General features: G+C 37.5%; 1 protein-coding gene across 6 annotated transcripts in view; it reads left to right on the top strand.

Moving 5' to 3' along the window:
- Nucleotides 1-17,531, top strand: part of pde10a (phosphodiesterase 10A) — a gene marked incomplete at its 5' end in the record, with an annotated part of 68,795 nt that overhangs the window by 33,025 nt on the left and 18,239 nt on the right. For all 6 annotated transcript variants that reach the window (XR_013771489.1, XM_079248484.1, XM_079248485.1 and 3 more), the window contains one exon: nt 9,186-9,317. Coding sequence is in view for 5 of the 6 variants with exons in the window: in XM_079248484.1 (XP_079104610.1) it covers nt 9,186-9,317 (132 nt within the window). The remainder of the gene's footprint in view (nt 1-9,185; nt 9,318-17,531) is intronic.

Raw genomic sequence — 17,531 nt, 5'->3', positions numbered from 1 at the left:
ATTCCTAAATTTAGCAACTTTTGCAACGCCACTGTTACTTTGTCAAGAAACACCTTGCAACAACTTCCTCTCTTTAACATCTTAAAACCTGGGGTCCCTGAGTTGAGTGACTTTGAGAACCAACAGTTCCAAACTTTTTGCCTTTGCAGAGATAATGTTTGCATATTGTACTGGGATTTTATAGAGGTTTAGAGCAACAGCCACATCACTTCAAAGAGATTCTGGGCAGTACCTTAAGCAAATGCATTTTAAGTAATATCTAATTCACTTAAATTAGATTTCTCTAATGTCGCTTGTTTTTTAGGCAAGCCTGAAACTTCATTTATGCTACGCATTGTCTTAATTTATTCCTCACCAGTATTTACAAAATCTTAACAAATCTAACAGGCTTCCCCCTCTTCATGACTCTAAAATTATTCTCCTCTGTAAATGCAGAGATAGTATTCTCATTTAATGTTGGGTTGGCAATGTTCAAGCTGAGGCCTAAAAATTTGCATGCAGCTCAGAGTTAACATGTATTTGAAGCAATTTATTATAAATATTATTCATTTCATTAATTTAATTTAGTCTTTATTCCAGACACATCAGTCTATATCAGCAATTAATACTGTAACATTTTTTAAAAAAACACACACACATGTATAGATACATAGTCTATATATGTACACACATAATTATAAGAACATCCGTAAAGACAGACATTCATTCCAGTGCTTCCAAAAACAGGAGAAATAAAATAAGAAATAATAGGAAACTTAAAGATAAGAAATAATAAAATAAAACTTAAATACATGCATTTTGAACTCAAACTGACAAAATAAATTCTTAAGTAAAAAAAAAAAAAAAAAAAATCCTCCATGTATCAACTTTCCCTGAAAACCGGTTGGCAACACAACAATTTTCATCATTATTTACTGTAAATGTTTTAATCAGCTTGCACCATAATCACTGGGTGTGTTCAGATAGTTTCTTTCAACCGAGACACAACCCAGACATCAGGACCCCCTGTCTTGTGGTGATAAGTTCCATAAGTTTCATGGTGGTTGGAAACCAACGTAACACATTTGCTTTTAGAAGATTACTTTAGCCAGCATCTTTAATTTTAATATAATTTGATTTATTATCCATACTATGTTATTTGTAAACATATATTCTGTAAAATGAGGAGTGGTCTCATAGTGACATGTAGATGTGAAAGCGCAGAGACCCAGACGGACTGTTACTGGTTTGTCCTTGCCTTCCCAGTCCCAGGGTGTGGTGTCAAGATAAGTGTTATGCAACAATACCTCACAGCACAAACCCAGGACTTTACGCAGGAAGCCCAAGTCTGAGTCAGCCACTGAAATCTCCGCCAACTGGTCTTCAGCCAGTTACAAACATGCTACACAACAAACCAATTCTTGCATTTAGGTTTGTCTAAAAAAGCAACTTTAACTGAGTCCAACTCACTTTGGCACAGATATTGTATTAGGCTAGTGGGCCATATGTAAGAGAAAACTGGTGCATTATTCACTTCTTTGCACTTCTTTTATTTCATTAAGCATCCAAGTTACAACTTTTTTGTTTAAAAAGAACAATACAGTGGATGTCCCTTTGTATGATAACAGAAAAAATTCCAAATAATAAATTAATAGTTTGTAAAAACTAGTTTTCTTTCCTATTTTAATTATCATCACACAACTTGCTGCCTCGGTTTGGACCATTGAGTTATGAATAATTGTTAATTGTTATTTTTTTTCTAACCAGAAGAAGAAATTGCTCTGTGTTATTAGAAACAACTAAAATGTCCTACTTAAACTCTGATGCATCAATATTACTAGTAATGTTGCGTATGAGGCTATAATAGTCACAGGGGATATTTCCATTCACTTACAGTAATGTAAGAGGAAGTGCAGCGATTACCTTCAGCTGGTCACAAACCAAAGTCACAGAAATAAAACATGATTTCTTCACAGCAGCTGTGTTCTAAAGATGAAAATAAACATACAACTACAGAGTCCCAATTATGTGAAAAATCTCATTTGGGGTAGGGAGTCTGAATTTGTGTCGAGTCCATAGAGAAGAAATGGGGATTTGAACTGATCTCTATGTGATCCATATAGCTGCACTGTGTTATTGGCTATTGTCAACACTCACATTGACTAAAGAATACAGGCCAAAAGTATCTCGAGCACAGAATAAGTAAAAACAAGGAAAATGCAAGCCATTGGAGTCTTTGCAGAGAAACACTCTGCAATTCTAGTGATGATTTAGAAAGGATCCTTTTGCTTTTAAGAATTTTTTGCATCAAAGTATTGATAGTGTTTTGTTTAGGACAGCATGGAAATGCATCATTATTAAAACATTGAGGAAATGGACATTACTTCCTGTTGTGTGATTTGCACAACCAACATTATACAGTTATGCTTTTGCAAACATGGAAGAAAACATGCAAACATGGCAGACCTTCTAGCTATGGATGAAAGTTCATGGGCTAGTTTTAGTTTGAGAAGTACAACTTTTAGATCATGACGATTTGGTCATATATTTTGATCTGTTAATATTGAACATGTCAGGCATTCTTTCCATCACTTTATGAATTCTGAAATATTTTCTGCTTATCATGTTTGCGCTGCTCCCCACTGCAGCCCTGCGGAAGGAAAAATTTTTACTGAGGTCTGGCAAAGTAAAAGAAAAAGAAATTCCCTGGTCAAACCAGAAACCAAGCCATGGCATCTACCACAAGAGATTGAGTGAGCACATGTGGTTCCCAGTGGGGTTAAGTACTCTGGTCCACAGCATGTGGGACAGATCGGGCTGCACCTTTGATTAGCCGCCACAATCGCTGTCCCAGGACACTGACGCATATCCCTCCACTTGTAGTGTCACTGCGGTCACATTAGGTTGAGCTATGACTCTAAAGACTCCAGAAAGAATCAAAAAGTAAGCCTGTAGAAAATAGCAGGAATATTTAGAGGGAAAAAAGTGACCTCAGTCCCCACCAAATATAGTCCAAATATAGCAGAGGTCGGCCCAAGCCAATCACTTCCTCTGCTTATTTTACATAAAATGTTTACATTATGGTTTATGACATTCATATTTATTATTTTTGTCTTATTATCCTACTTATCTGTCCAGCTTCTGCCTGTGCAGTTCAGCTGAACTCAGATCAGTTGTAGAACTTGCTTCATGCCCTTTGTGTGCATGGCCCGAAAAAAAAAAAGCTTTAATGTTGAAAATGTGTTAGTTGATTTAAGATTTGTAAATATTTCTGTCTAATGACTCTTTTTGTGTCATCACTTGGGACAGATGGAGGACTTAAAGGCTGATTTGAGGCAAGAGGGGTTTATTAAACAAAGAAAAGAAAAGAAAAAGACCAAGCAATGAACACCAATGTGGGCTCAATACCACAGAGAGCTAATGTTAGCTAATGGACTGACAAAGAGCAGCAGCAGCAACGGAGTCTTTATCTGGAAGGTGTGATGAGGTCATGAGGTACAGGTGTGCGATCCTTAGGTGCAGCTGCAGGCTGAGAGAGGAGCAGTCAAGCAGGAACGGCGCATATAGGCTTGTTACATACTCCATGAGAAGCGAGAACTTTTTTTCTTGTTCTCGACACATTGGGCTGGCAGAACTGAGGTGGGCGTCATCAACACAGAAAAAGCATGAAGCAGAGTTGCTGCTTCCGCGTTTTTGCTGTTGCAGGTAAAACAGATTGTTTTGATAAAAACAGCTGATCGAGAAAGTACAAACATTTTACATGTGGCATTAAAACACAAAACTGCGTGTACGACCCGCCCTGCCGCGGACGAAGTTGCTCGTTAAATATGAAACTAGAAAAGCACTCGGAGAGTGGAAATCTCCGCGAAGCACAATGTTAAAGAACGCTTTTAAAAAATTCCTGGATCCTAACAGTGATCCGGATCACCACCAGAATTTAATCAGTTCTTTGCTTTTACATTTCTAACAACTCTTTAAAATTTTATAAAAATACGTCCGTAACCTTTTGAGATACCTTGGGCAAAAAGACGGCGGTAATAACAAAACCTCCTCGGCGGAGGTAACAACCGGGTTCATTGCACATAAAGCAGACATACCCCCCCCACAGGGATCCCTCCCCACTGCAGACGTGCTTCTCGTGGCGTATGTGCGGACCTGACGAAAAATACTTATTTTCTTGTTCTTGCAGCCTCGAGAGCAAGAACTCAGTTCTTGCTTCTCATGGAGTATGTAACAAGCTAAGATACCAGGGAGGCTGAGCATCCTGTCCTTTAAATTTCCAATAAATAAATAATTGTATTTCTGTTTTTAGGCTTGGTAAAAAAAAAAACAAAAAAAAACTCTGTAAAGGAAATGTGACTACTTTGCAGATTGTAATAAGCTTTATAAATAACTTGTGCTTAGCTAACAATTCAAAGACTTAGTTTGCTAAGGCAGGTACAAGTAAATAAAATAAATAGCACAATAGCATAAGTAGCATTATGTTTGCCAAAATAAATGGGTTGCACCCCTTTTATCAGTAGTCATCTCAGTTTATTTCTATGGAACAGCTGTCAGTTGAACATTATGATTTAAGTGCCTCAAGATAAACATTTGGTGACACTTAAGCCCCATTAATGCTCACTTGCGTTTGTAAATGGAGACATCAGTTTCCACATTGTCATATGTCACCACCCTCATACTTACTTGCAACTTTTATGTTGCTATGGTTGTTAAGTCAGCACATTCACTAATGCAGTTCTGAGTTCACTTCCGCATTTTGACACCGTTTGGTTGCGGTAATACACAACTCTAAAGTTGTTTTCAACCATTCAAAAATATAAGAAGACTTCAAAGAACGGATTATCTGTTCTCAACTTCTCCTGCAACTTCTCCTTCTGGGGATGCTTTTCATTTTGCGTTTCCGTGTCATTTTCTTCCTGTTAGTCTTCTTCAGTGGTTTGTTCCTTTTGCTGTTTGTGTGTGCAACTCAAAATTTTCCTGGCAATTTTTGGTGTTATCGTTCTGTTTTCTGTGTCAAGTAACAGATAGATAAGCCCCTTTAAAATGGTACAAATTATGCCTGTAGCTGTATTCTCCATTCACGTGGCATTTAACAGGAGTAGAAGATGAGATTAGGGCTGGGCGATATATCGAATATACTCGATATATCGTTGCTAGTCCCCTGTGCGAATATAGAAAATGCCTATATTCGTCATATTCGAGTATCCTGTTGTCAAGCAGTAGTTTTTAGCTGTGGGCGGGGTTTTCTCACTCCTCCTTGACTGCGCCGCTTTGCACAGAGAGTTAAAGCAAGCGCACCTAGTTACGTACATAACGTGAGATACGTGCTACGTCATGAGAGGCAGCGTGTAGACACTTTCTCGCTAAATTTGGCGACTTTTTGTGAAAAGCAACTAGCGACAAATCTAGCAACTTTTACAGGAGTTATTGGAGACTTTCCTGGTGTTTTGGCGACTGACTTTAAAGCGCATATTGTAAAGTTATTGTCAGAACGAGAGTCTCTCCCCGTCCTAAAGCACTCAGTCGCTCCGGCTGCAGCTGCAGCCAGTCAGAGGAGCAGAGAGGACTCCTGCACGACTCCACCTACAGTCACAATGAACAGCCAAATCCGTCACTGATCCCGCTCTGGATTACAGAGTGGGATGTAAATTGCAAAGTTTTTCACGTCATGCAAAAAAAATTAATTATATTTGATTACATTCACAACCTCTGTCACTTACTCACCTCATCCACTGTGTGTGTGACACAAGCATATTTATCTAGCTCGTCATGTCTCTAGAAAGTGCAGAAAGGAGTGGAAATCAAATCCTGAATTAAAAGCTGGCTGAAGCTGTTTATTGGAGACGATACGAGGACATTCTGCCTGTATTATAAGACTGATTTCTATGCTAAACTCGGCGATTAAAAAAAATACACGACAACTCAAAAACGTATCCATAAAGCAAAGCCTTATAATAGTTTATCATTTGAAAAGTCCCCCCCTAGAGCACCTATTTTCATACGTTGCATTTATTACATCATGCAAAGGCACTTTATATTGTTTTAAAATGACATGTTTCTGCCACTGCTTTAACTGTTCAATAAATACGGTTTTGATCAGTTTGCTTCGTTACAATTTCATCCTTTTGGCATGAATGTTTAAAAACAGCATATCTTAATGCAGTATGAGCAATTATGTTTTAATGGAGACACAAAATCATCTTACTGATGTGATTGTATGCATCAAAGCATTAATTCAAGGCCAAGGTAAATATCGAGATGTATATCGTATATTGTGACATGGCATAAAAACATTGGGATATTACTAAAAGGTCATATCGCCCAGCCCTAGATGAGATAAGAGGGAAGTTTTACCAAGGTTTGAAAAAAAAAAGAGAGAGAAAGAGAGGGAAATAATTGTAATTCTTGGTCAAACCAGTGACCAAATCACTTCTACTACAAGACTCTCCTCTGACTGAGTCAGTGCATGTGGTTTTCAGTGGGGGTTAATCGCTTTGGGCAACGACATGTGGGATTGATCTGGCTTTGCCTGATCTGATTGGTCACTGTAGCTTGTGATGTCAGTAAAAAACAACAATTAAAAACCACTAACAAAAATATATATAAAAGATGGACAACTGTGAAGTCTCTGCAGTGAAGCTAAAATGGACGTGTCTACCAAGCTTTGCTAAGTTGAAAAATTTTACAGACTCAATAAATATTGCGCACAAGCCGACTGTGTTAGATAAATGCACTCCTTGTTATAAGTGTGCTAATCAGCTTTCTGAATTACATTTAAGGAGACGTAAAATTTTGCAAATGGAAGTCAGAGCAGTTTGGTGGTGAGTTACACCACAACGTTTCACTCCTATCACTGCTGATGTTTTAGAATGACTGTATCACACACTGTTTTATTGTGCTTCTTGTTTGGTTAAAGCTAGATGTTAACAATATGGAAGAAAAACACAAGGGTTTGCTTAAAACAAATACTAATGAAATATCAAAATATTACATTTCTGTATTACAGTCTACAGACATTAACATACTCCCAGCTGGCCTGTTTTTTTTTTTGGTTTTGTAGAGGTCTTTGGTTTGGTTCAGTTCCTGTAATACTTGCCATGTTGATGCCTCACTCGAGCACCAGATTGGTGTTCATTTACTCATGAAAATACTCAACAAAAACATGATCCACTTTCTTTCTAGAGAAAAACAGTGTTTGTTTTGTTCCGTCTAATGTGATTTTTTTGACAGTTTTTTTTAAAGTCCACATTGGCCTGATACTTATCAGCTGACAGATACTGCTGTCTTTATTCTTTATTAAGCATCGTTTGTCATTCTCTGAAGTTCATCTTTAAGTTAAAGGTCAGAAAAAGAAGTAGCTTCTTGAGAAAGCCGTTGTTTGACTTTCCTTTGCAGATCAGCCTCCATAAACTCCCTCTATCCATTTCTTCTAGCTTGGAAGTGTAATTTTAAACACAAAACTTGGATCCATAAAAGCTCATTATGCCCACGGAACATTTCTGATCACTGCCATTTGTTCTTGCCCCATGGATATAGTACATTTGCCTATTTTTGTTCATGTGCACACATATGATTGCTACATAATTTAAAAAAACCTTTGACACAAAACTTGCATTCATAAATTTACACTGCATCCTTGTTTTTCATTTTTCTTTAGTGTCACTAACCACAGAGCGCTCTTTGTGTTTCAAATAGGACAAAGTCGTAAGGGTCTTTTGCAAGGCTCCTTTTCTTTTTTCTTTTTTAAACTTCTCTCCGTGTGTCTTTCTGTCCCCTGCAGCCACCTTCACCCACCCCCACTCCCTCTTAACTTTTTTTCTGATTTATTAAGCTGTATTCTGCCGATGTGCGTCAGAGGCAGCCAGGAGTCTCGTGAGGCGTTGCGCTCTTGAAGAGCTGTGTCTCGTGTCTGGACAGCGTCAGACAGCAGCGCCCTCCATCCCCTCCTAACCTACCCCCACCTCTGTTTGCCTTATTTGCCTGCAACCACGAGCCCACTCGACCCACACACACACACACACAAACATTCAGAGATGATGATCTATTATGGCTTGTTTTGGGGGAATTGATCAGTGCATTGCAGCTCTGAATATTTTAATGAACTGATTCAAATTATTTTTCTCAGCGGCATGTTTTAAGACAGGTTAACTGCAAATAAAGTCATATTTATTGCTTGTCTCCTACATGTGGGATTATTTTGTCATATGGCAAATCCGCTAATTCTGTGCCACGCTCATGCACAGTTGTGTTGCTTACAAGTGCCTGTATCCATTTATCCTCAACTTTGCAATACACATGTCTGTATGGTTGCAAGAACACGTGCCTTTTAGCTACGTGCCCTGCTGTGATTAAAACTTGAGAGTCCACACGGAGGCTGCAGATAAACTGGCATTTTGTGAGAAAACGTTACAATGATGATAAGAGCTGTCTTAAAACAGCGTTCTTTCTGATAACATGTATGATCACTGTGTAACTTACCATCAAATGTCAATTCAGCATTACCACAGGATTTGTTTGTCTGTTCTGGGAATTCTCACTTTTTGTTAAGTTTAATGTTTATGTTGACTTCACCCATGATGAAATGACAACTCATTGGCCGAATCCAGATGGTTACAGATCTGTGTTTTGGACGTACACTCTATTTACATGAATGACCCAAACATGAGGGCTTCTGAGTGCATCATGAATGCCTTTCAGATGCCATTGTGGGTATTAAAAACAACTTTCCCTCAACGGCGATCTGGCAAATGGCTTTTTTCCCTGACAACAAAGACAGTAAACAGCAGCACTTAGCGAGCTTTCAAGAACCTAATTGCCTATTAAGCACAATCGAGTCCTCCTTTATCCTCTTGGCTCTGTTGGGGGCTCCTGTCCACAGAGATATAGCTTTACAGTAAACACAAGTGAGCAAGCCTAACCGACTGAGCTCTAGCTGGAACCTAGGGCCGGTTGCTGCTGTTCTCACCTCACAGTAAAGAGAAACAAATGACTTTCAGTTGTTTTTGGCCTCCGTGTTTGTTTGGGTTATCCAGAGGATCACTGTGAGATACTATTTCCATCCTCTTACAGCTTTTTGTATCCGTCCAACACACTTTTCTAGCACTTTCATAAGTTTTGTCCAGTATCTCCGAAAGATCTGCTTAATTGCGAGTAAAGTGGCGCAGTTTGAGAACCAACACATGTTTCATTTCTTTGCTCTTCAGGCTTGACAGATGAGAAAGTGAAGGCCTACCTCTCACTGCACCCGCAGATGCTGGATGACTTTGTGCTGGAGAGTGTGAGTGCAGAGACGTTGGACAGATGGCTAAAGAGAAAGACCAGCAGCAGGCCTGCAGGTAAACCCTCATCCCACACATACACATATACACACACACTCATACAAACAAATATGCAGACATTGCTGCAGTTCTCTGTAACATAATGATTGGATCAGCAGATTTCTGCATCAAGCTGCATTGATGCAGAGCTGTCATTTCTTTAAAATGTTTGCTTCGGTTGAATATGCTTTTTAACTCACATAATCACATGTGAGTTCTTGATTAGTTAACCATAAATACAGACTGCAATGGTAAACTCATAGCTTTTAAAGGCCATGGGATAACTATGGTCAAGGCGGAGTGTGGCTCAGCAGGCTCTATTTATTATCCCAGTCTTTCTCAGAACAAATCACTCATCTTAGCATATGTCTCTTTTTAATTGTCAGAGTCTATAATAGACAAAAGACAAGGGAACGGACTTGTCGGGTCTTTACGGATCATTAGATGTGTTTGAGCGGACCGAGTTGAGTTTGTGCCGCGCTCCACACACAGCAGACTGTTTCTCAGACCAACCACATCCATCAAGGGCCTACAGGGCTGGCACTCTGCCCAGTCAAGCTACTGACGTCAGAGGCGACCTCCAGAGACATGCAGCCGGCTGAAGGGGGCCCAAGGGAGGGGTGGGGATGGTGGTAGTGGTAGTGGTGGTGGGGGGTTTGCGTCAACTCGGGGTGTGGGTGTGCTGAAGGAGGAAACTGGCAGAGAATAGATTTTGTCGCATTTTTGGAACTGCTTTCCACATGAGGTATTCGGGCAGTAGTGTTTGTTTCTGCCATGTAGAGACACTAATTTCTCAAGTTTATTGCTGTGTTCCAAACCGTTTCCCGTATGCCACGTGAATGCGGGCGTGTTTGGGTTAATGGATATCAATTAGAGGCCATCATGGCAGGCAAGTTTGTTTGAATAGCACAATTCAATGACAGGGTATTATGAAGTACCTTACAGAGACATTTAAACATTAGAAAATAAACATACCTTAAAATGATAAGCAAAAGAAAGATCATAAGATAAAATCAGAAATAAAACATGAAGTTTTAAAATTCAAGCTTAAAAGAAACAGTTCGGATATGAACTATGAATACTGTTGTAATGCAGCTGAGGAGAGGTGGATCTTTAACCTAGATGTAAATAAACTGAGCCTTTCAGCTGCACTGAGGGTTTCTGGGAGTTTATTCTAGACTTGTGGAGAACTGAAGCTGAATAAAGCTTCTCCATTTCTAATTCTGACTCTGGGATCTAATAAAAGAATGGATCCAGATGATCGGAGAGGTCTGATAGGGGACATTTAAACATTAGAAAGGCATTCAAGTCTGTCCTCTGGTTGGGATAGACTTTAAAGTTGCCCATTGACACATTGTACTTCCTGTTCTCTAAGTATGTTTTGAACCAGTTTAGTAGAGTACCAGAGTATTTGAGCAGTTTTTGGTCAACCATATACACTGAGATCCTGTAAACTTAAGACTGACATATTTCTGTCATCTGTATTAAAACATTTGTCATGAATCACTTTGATCACTAAATGTTATAGTGCTGTCTAAAACCTGACTGGAAGACATCATACCAGTTTTGTTTTGTTTTTGTTTTTTTGGTCAAAAAAGTGATTTCACAAATGAAAAGCAGCTTTTTAAGTTATCTAAGTTAAAAATAGAAGATCTGATAATGGTCTGTATAGTTGTTCATTTGTGTCTTGTCTAGATTGTCCCTTTTTAGCAGAACCTCAATTACATTTTTATTCAGTGGCTTTTGGAAGATGTCTGAAATTAAGTTCATTTAGTTAATCCTGTAAGAATGATTAATTTCAACATTGTTCTGCATGTCTGAGTAAATGAGGCCTGTGCAAAGCAGAACACTGATTCTTTACATTTTAATTGTACAGCAGGAACTGCTGCACATTTTCAAGCTAGATTTCAGTTCCTGCTCAATCCAGAATGAAACTAAAATCTTTCAGTGTAAAGCTTAAGTAGAAATTGCTGACTTAAAAAAAACACCAGACAAAAAAACTTAAAATTCCTATTCTGGCTTATTCAGTGAGCAGCTTGTTATATGAAGATATCACATCATTTTTTGTCACCTTCTTTACTTTTAAAATTTTGAACTCTGTTACAACAGATGCTTGTGGTTTAAGGAAATCAAGCGAGTCCCTTTTTAGTCACTAAATGTTGATGTTGGTTTTGTGTGGAAGAGCCCTTAGGATTTTAAACATTCAAAAAGAGCAAATATTAAAATGGTAAACTTTACCCAGTAACAATGGCAAATGCAATTTGTTTCTTTCGTCCCTTTCTGATTAACATGACTGCCAACTGTATTTTAAAGTATGATCTAGTATTTCACATTTCAGATATGATTTTATCTCCATATTCACATATTTCTGATCACTGAAGAGAAACTAGGAAACAATAGATGTGAAAAATCGGCAGTGCAAGTTGCTGCCCATATTGAACACAAATTTGGCTAGAAAGAAAATATGAAGAGTAGATGGGGAAAACAAATTAAACCTGAAGTTAAGAGTTTATGTTGTTTGGGTTGGGTACCACCACTGTTTTCCTGAATATGCTTAGACTAGATTCACAGCAGCCTGATTTGATTAGATTTTGATTAAATCAAATTCTATTTGATATTGATTATTTACGGATGTTCATATAACCACACTATTTTTTTTTTTTTATATTAAAGACATTTTCACAACTTCATTTACAACTGTAAAATGCTAAACACACACACACAAAAGAAAAAAAAACTAAAGATTTCAACAAGAGATCAGTCTTTTGTCTTTTTAGAAAAACCTTTAATAACTTATTGACATAAATAATAACATTATTTTAAGAGGTACATAGGTAGATACTGTATAACTGTATTTATGTCTAAAATGAATCTCTGATTAGATTTTTTGTGATTTTTTTAAATAATCTGTATTTGCAACTAAATTGGTTATTTTTTGTTTAATTGAAATGCAGAGTGACTTTACTAATAGCTCATTATTATATTTAGTTTGTTCTGTATTTTCTTCGGATTATTATACATCATAATTCATATTCATAACCTTTGTATCTTTTTTTTTATTGTTGTTGCATTGCTGTGAGAATCCCAGGAAGAAAAAAAAAACACTTTGTGGAAGCTATGGCAATCCTAATTTTAAAAGTTTTTTTTCTTTTTTTTTTTTTTTATTTGGGTGATTTTTTACTTTTTTTTTTTTTTTTTTGGAAGACTCTCAGTGAACAGATAAATAGTGTCTAAAGTGTAGGGCCTGTTAAGAAAATACGTTGTTTCTTACCTGTTGGATGACAACATATAAAGAGCCCTTCAGTTTTTTTTATTTCTTTTTTTTTTTTATCTTAAAATTTTCTTGCTAATTTTTTTTTTTTAATGTCTGTAAGATTCTCCTATCTTTACTCTCTGGAAGTTTCTCTGGAATCAGAAACACCTGATAAGCAATGCGACTGACGTGTTTGCTGCGTCAGATCTTTCTATCACTTTTAACACACCAGCTTTACTAAAATATATAGAAAGAGAGAGAAAAAGAAAAGTCTTTCTGTCTAAAAGCAATTTCTTCATTTTCAAGACAAAACATTTACAATTTTTTTCATCTCAAGATCATCACGTTTCATTGAAGCTGGTTGGCATCCCTTAATGACTCAGACGTTTATCAGGTACAGAAAAAAATCCTGATTGGAAACTGTATAAAAAAATATACTTAATTAATTGTATGTATATTTGTATGTTTCTGCTAATAGACACAAAACATGTGAAGTGAGCCAGAGGAGCTGGACTAATGCTAACCCAGCAGAGTGACATGCAGACTCATCTCATATGGGTTGTTTGCCATTACATAACCATGAGCTGAGTCATTATGGAGACCATTTTACTGCAGTGTTTTCTGTCAAGTTAGGAAATTTGCTTGTGGTGATGGAAGACATCGCTAAAATTTACCAATGTTTCCTGAATGCCTCAAATGCAAATTATCTAGTTGTGACTCTGTAACAGAAACTGAAACTGCACATCTAATTAACTTCCCACTCTGAACTGCACATCTTCCTGTCCTGAACAATTAATAGTTTCAGTTTAAAGCAGATGAGATGAACAGAAAACTCTGGATTTGTGAGATGGAAAACAAAGTAAGGTTTAGAGAAAATATTTTTTGTTTTTTATTTAGTCTTTTAGAAATAGAAAGCAATGCAAAACAGTGAAAAAGCCAGAAAAACTTTTTTTTTTCTTTATGATGCCAAGATTAAAAATAGCCTAATATTATGTCACTTTAGACAATGAGCCTGGCAGCTCTCTAATAGTTTCCCTCAGAGTTGATCTTTACATCTCATCAGTAATATCAGTAAGCCCTCTTCCTCTGCTTGACCATGATGAGCAGAAAGTTTGGCAACACTCGGAAGATCTTCGTAGCTTTTCCTTGGTGGCTGCATTTACGCCGATGACAAGCCTCGTCTAAATCTGGTCAGAGATTTGGAACGGTTGCTAAAATTGTCTCATTTTTTGTGTAGATCCCCCTGCTTTTAGCTTAATTTTTGAGGCAACACTTTATAAAGATCAGATTGATCTAAAAAATATTTCTGACTGCAGCTTAAGCAGCAGAACCTGTCATCATGTGACCGTCACTGAGATAACCGCCGCTTCCTGGAAGCAATCCCCGCAGCCAGTCTTGTTCTCACTTATCATGTGATGGACAACATTGGATTACATAAATCAGTTTGTCTGCATCAACACGCGAGTGTGTGTCTTACAGCCTGTAGTTCCAGAGAAAACCTCCAAATTAAAAGAATTTTTGTTTCGCCAAATCTACTTCTTACTTCACAAACATCAAGCAAGCTCTGTTTCATCTTTATTGTTTTCTAATTGTAGATTTCTAAATTTACGTATCAAGACTGATTTGTTAACAAATATTTAACGAGCTGATCAGACGGACAACATCCTGGAGACAGTTTCCTAGAATCTAGCTGTTGTCATTTAACCATCACACCTCTCATGACTTGTGTTCCAGTGGCAATGTTTACTTCACACTATACTTTGTCACATAGTAAATAACAAATCACAAACTCTCTGATGTGCCCATTCAGTTGCTCACTCATCTCTGACCTCAATAGAGCACAGACACACTGACTTTCAGACACGCAGCTTATATACAGCAGTTGTGTCTAAATATCCAACTCTGTCAGGTCTTTAACTTCTGAAATTTCAGCTCCTACAAGTAGAGCTGAAGAGTCAGCAGTAAGATGAGATTGTTGCAACAGTTTTACATTGTCATGGCTTGTATAAGTATACGGTGTTTTTAGGTTCTGTGTTTCTGTTTTCTTACTTAAAAAACTGACAAGAAAAAAAGAAACCAAACCTGGTAAGACATTTTTTTAATGAAATTTTTCTTTAGACACAACATTAAAATGTTTTGTTTTTATCAACATTAAACAGAAAAGCACATGTTCAACTTGGATTTGTGAAACAAGTAACTGGAAGTACTTTTTTGTGTAAGTTAATTAACTAATCGCAATAACAAAGCAGTGTATTCTCAACATGTTGGACTGCCTGCCTGATTAGTAATGGAAAACTTTTTGGAGAGCTGAGTCACTGGGCTCTCTTGCTGCATCACCAGAGGGGAAGATCTGGTAGAGCTGTTCAGCAGCTGATACTGTTTCTGAGTTGTGTTTAGAGGTGGGTCGCAGGAGGACAAAAATGTGTTTGTGTAGCAGAAGCTCATGTCCCACAACTGTGATAAGAGAGCTGGCTCACCTGCACAGCTTTTCATCAGAGGCGAGGAGGAGGAGGAGGAGGAGGAGGAGGAGGAGGAGGAGGTCTCTTTAGTTGGGATCGGTGGGTGCAGTTGTCTGAAAAAAAAAAAAATAAAATCATTGTTTCCAACATGTTTAAGTCCAAAACGTGTGTCTGTAAACAAAGTTGTTAGTCCCACCTTGGTCCTAATATGCTAATCATCAGCATATTTTCCTATCAGCTATGAATTTTAAAGGTTTTACCACCTGAAACCTTACTTTGATCATTTGTGTGATTCTTTCCAAGCCTTACCAGTCCTTTCTTCCTACTCGACTGGGTTTAAATTGAACACAATTTGCAAATTAACTGTTACTGATAAAAAAAAAAAAAATTACACAAATAAAATAACAAAAATTATTTTCTTAAACAAATATTCACGTTTATCTATATTAGTAACAGTTACCTTTGACAAATTATCAAAATATTTTTTTACACAATTTTGTTTTGTTTTTTTTTAATTTCTTGTCTCAGTAATTACTACTACAGTTTTGGACGCTAACATGAGTTTTCAGTCTCACTCTTGCATTAAAGCTGGGGTAGGTAATCATGCTCAGAGACATTTTTTTTTTACTCTGGGTGAAGTGGTTCCTCATCCTGATCCTCAGCAGTCTGTACATCATGAACATTAAGTTAGACCCCTCAGTTTACTGTAAAGCTGTAAAAACTGACCAATCAAAATGTTGGGCCGAATTGAAGTTGTTCATTTATTATATTTTGTAAGCTTCTTCACAGCTGAGAGAAGGATTCCCCCAACCCACCAAATTGTTGGTGGAAAAAGCTGCGAACCAGAACAGCACTCAGGAGAGCGCAAACCCCCGTCAAGGTCTTTAAAAAATCTCTGGTTCCAAACAGTGTTGCAGATCACCACCAAGATTAAATCAGTTCTTCCTTTTCATGTTTCCAACAACTCCTGAAAATTTAATTAAAATCCGTCCATAACTTTTTGAGTTATCTTGAACACAAACTGGTAAACGTCAGTAAAAACATAACCTCCTTGGCGGAGGTCAGAAAAAAGCCTGGCATCACGCAAGGAGCAAAACCAGAGGGGGAGGAGCCAAGACAGGGTGCTACTTTCACATCTTGCTCGCTCCCCATCATTACCTACCCCAGCTTAAATGTCTCATTTTCCCTCTAGAAGCTTTCAGTCCTTCTCGCTGATATTTCAAAACACATTTTACATTGTTGTTACTTTTGTTTGTAGTGAGCAACATTTTTATCCATACAAAGGTATTTGCATTATCTGTATCTTAAATTTAAGATCCCTTTGTGAAACCTACACTCACTGTTTTCTTTAATGGACCAAGTGGTTTGAGGTTGTTGGTGTTAGATGAACCAAAAGTAAAACCAAATCAAGTACCTGTCTTAGTAAGTGGGGGGAATGGGACAAAAGTAAATGAAGATGACTGGTGGTTTTGGAAGTTGCACATCCTGTGTGCAGCAGGTCAATGCAGGGCAACCACTGCGTCAACACATGCTGACTGCTCAGACACTGCTAACTGACCGTCCTGTGGGAGACGGAGTATGTGTTGCGGCAGATCAAGTATTGCACATGTTGGAAGCAGCGGACTGCTAGATTTCTCCTGTGAAAGCTCAGACATGCTCGTATCCTCGGGATGCTTCTTCAAATCAACTTATCAAACAGTCCACATAGACCTCTCCACTGAAGCGTGAACTTCAGGCTTTGTCAGTTTGCCTGGATGTACATAAAGCTACAAAGCAATCTTTTTATTTGCCTGTTTGTTTGTCATTACACCTTTTTTTTTTTTTTTTTTTTTAAATAGGAAAATTTTCAGCTTTTTTAAAGGTCAGCACATTAGGGCATAACTCACATTTTTTGCCTGCAGTATTTTATTTGTACTACCAGAACACTGTTTCAATGCCAACTGTACTCTTACTTTGTGAAGAATAATCAGCTTTAATCGCTGGTTTTATTTTAGACGATAGATTTCTAAAGCATAAACAAAGTAGATTTGTACAAAATGTACCTAATAATGTGTGTCAGAAAAAAGAAATTAACTGGAAAACACAATCATCTTGCATGAGAAGCAGGATGATTGTGGAGTGATGGTGGCTCACTCCACCATCAAACCTCTGTCCCTCTCATGTTGATTTTGTTTGTTTTGAAACTTAGAATTTGTACTTTTTAAACTTCAAAGACTGAATAAGGTGAAAATTTGTTAAATGTATATGTAGTGTGTTTCAGATGCAGAAAATGAGCATAAATTCAGATGTGCCCTCGTTAAAGAGAGACCCCTTTTTCAACTAGAGAGAGATCACTATTCCACACACTGCAGCTGAAGTTTCAGAAATGTGTTGATTTCCACAGGATGTTAATGTAATGAAAATGTAAACAAAAAAGACAAATGTTTAAAATCAAAATTCATCAAATGCTCTCCAGCAAAAAGAAAGTTGTTCACATGTAGCCCAGTTAAGTTTGAGCAAACAAGCAAGAAACAGCAATTC

The sequence above is a fragment of the Telmatherina bonti genome (genome assembly GCF_933228915.1).
Source record: "Telmatherina bonti genome assembly, chromosome: 11".
Taxonomy (NCBI): Eukaryota; Metazoa; Chordata; class Actinopteri; order Atheriniformes; family Telmatherinidae; genus Telmatherina; species Telmatherina bonti.
The sequence above is the reverse complement of the archived record's forward strand: the minus strand, read 5'-3'. Positions and strand labels throughout refer to the sequence as shown.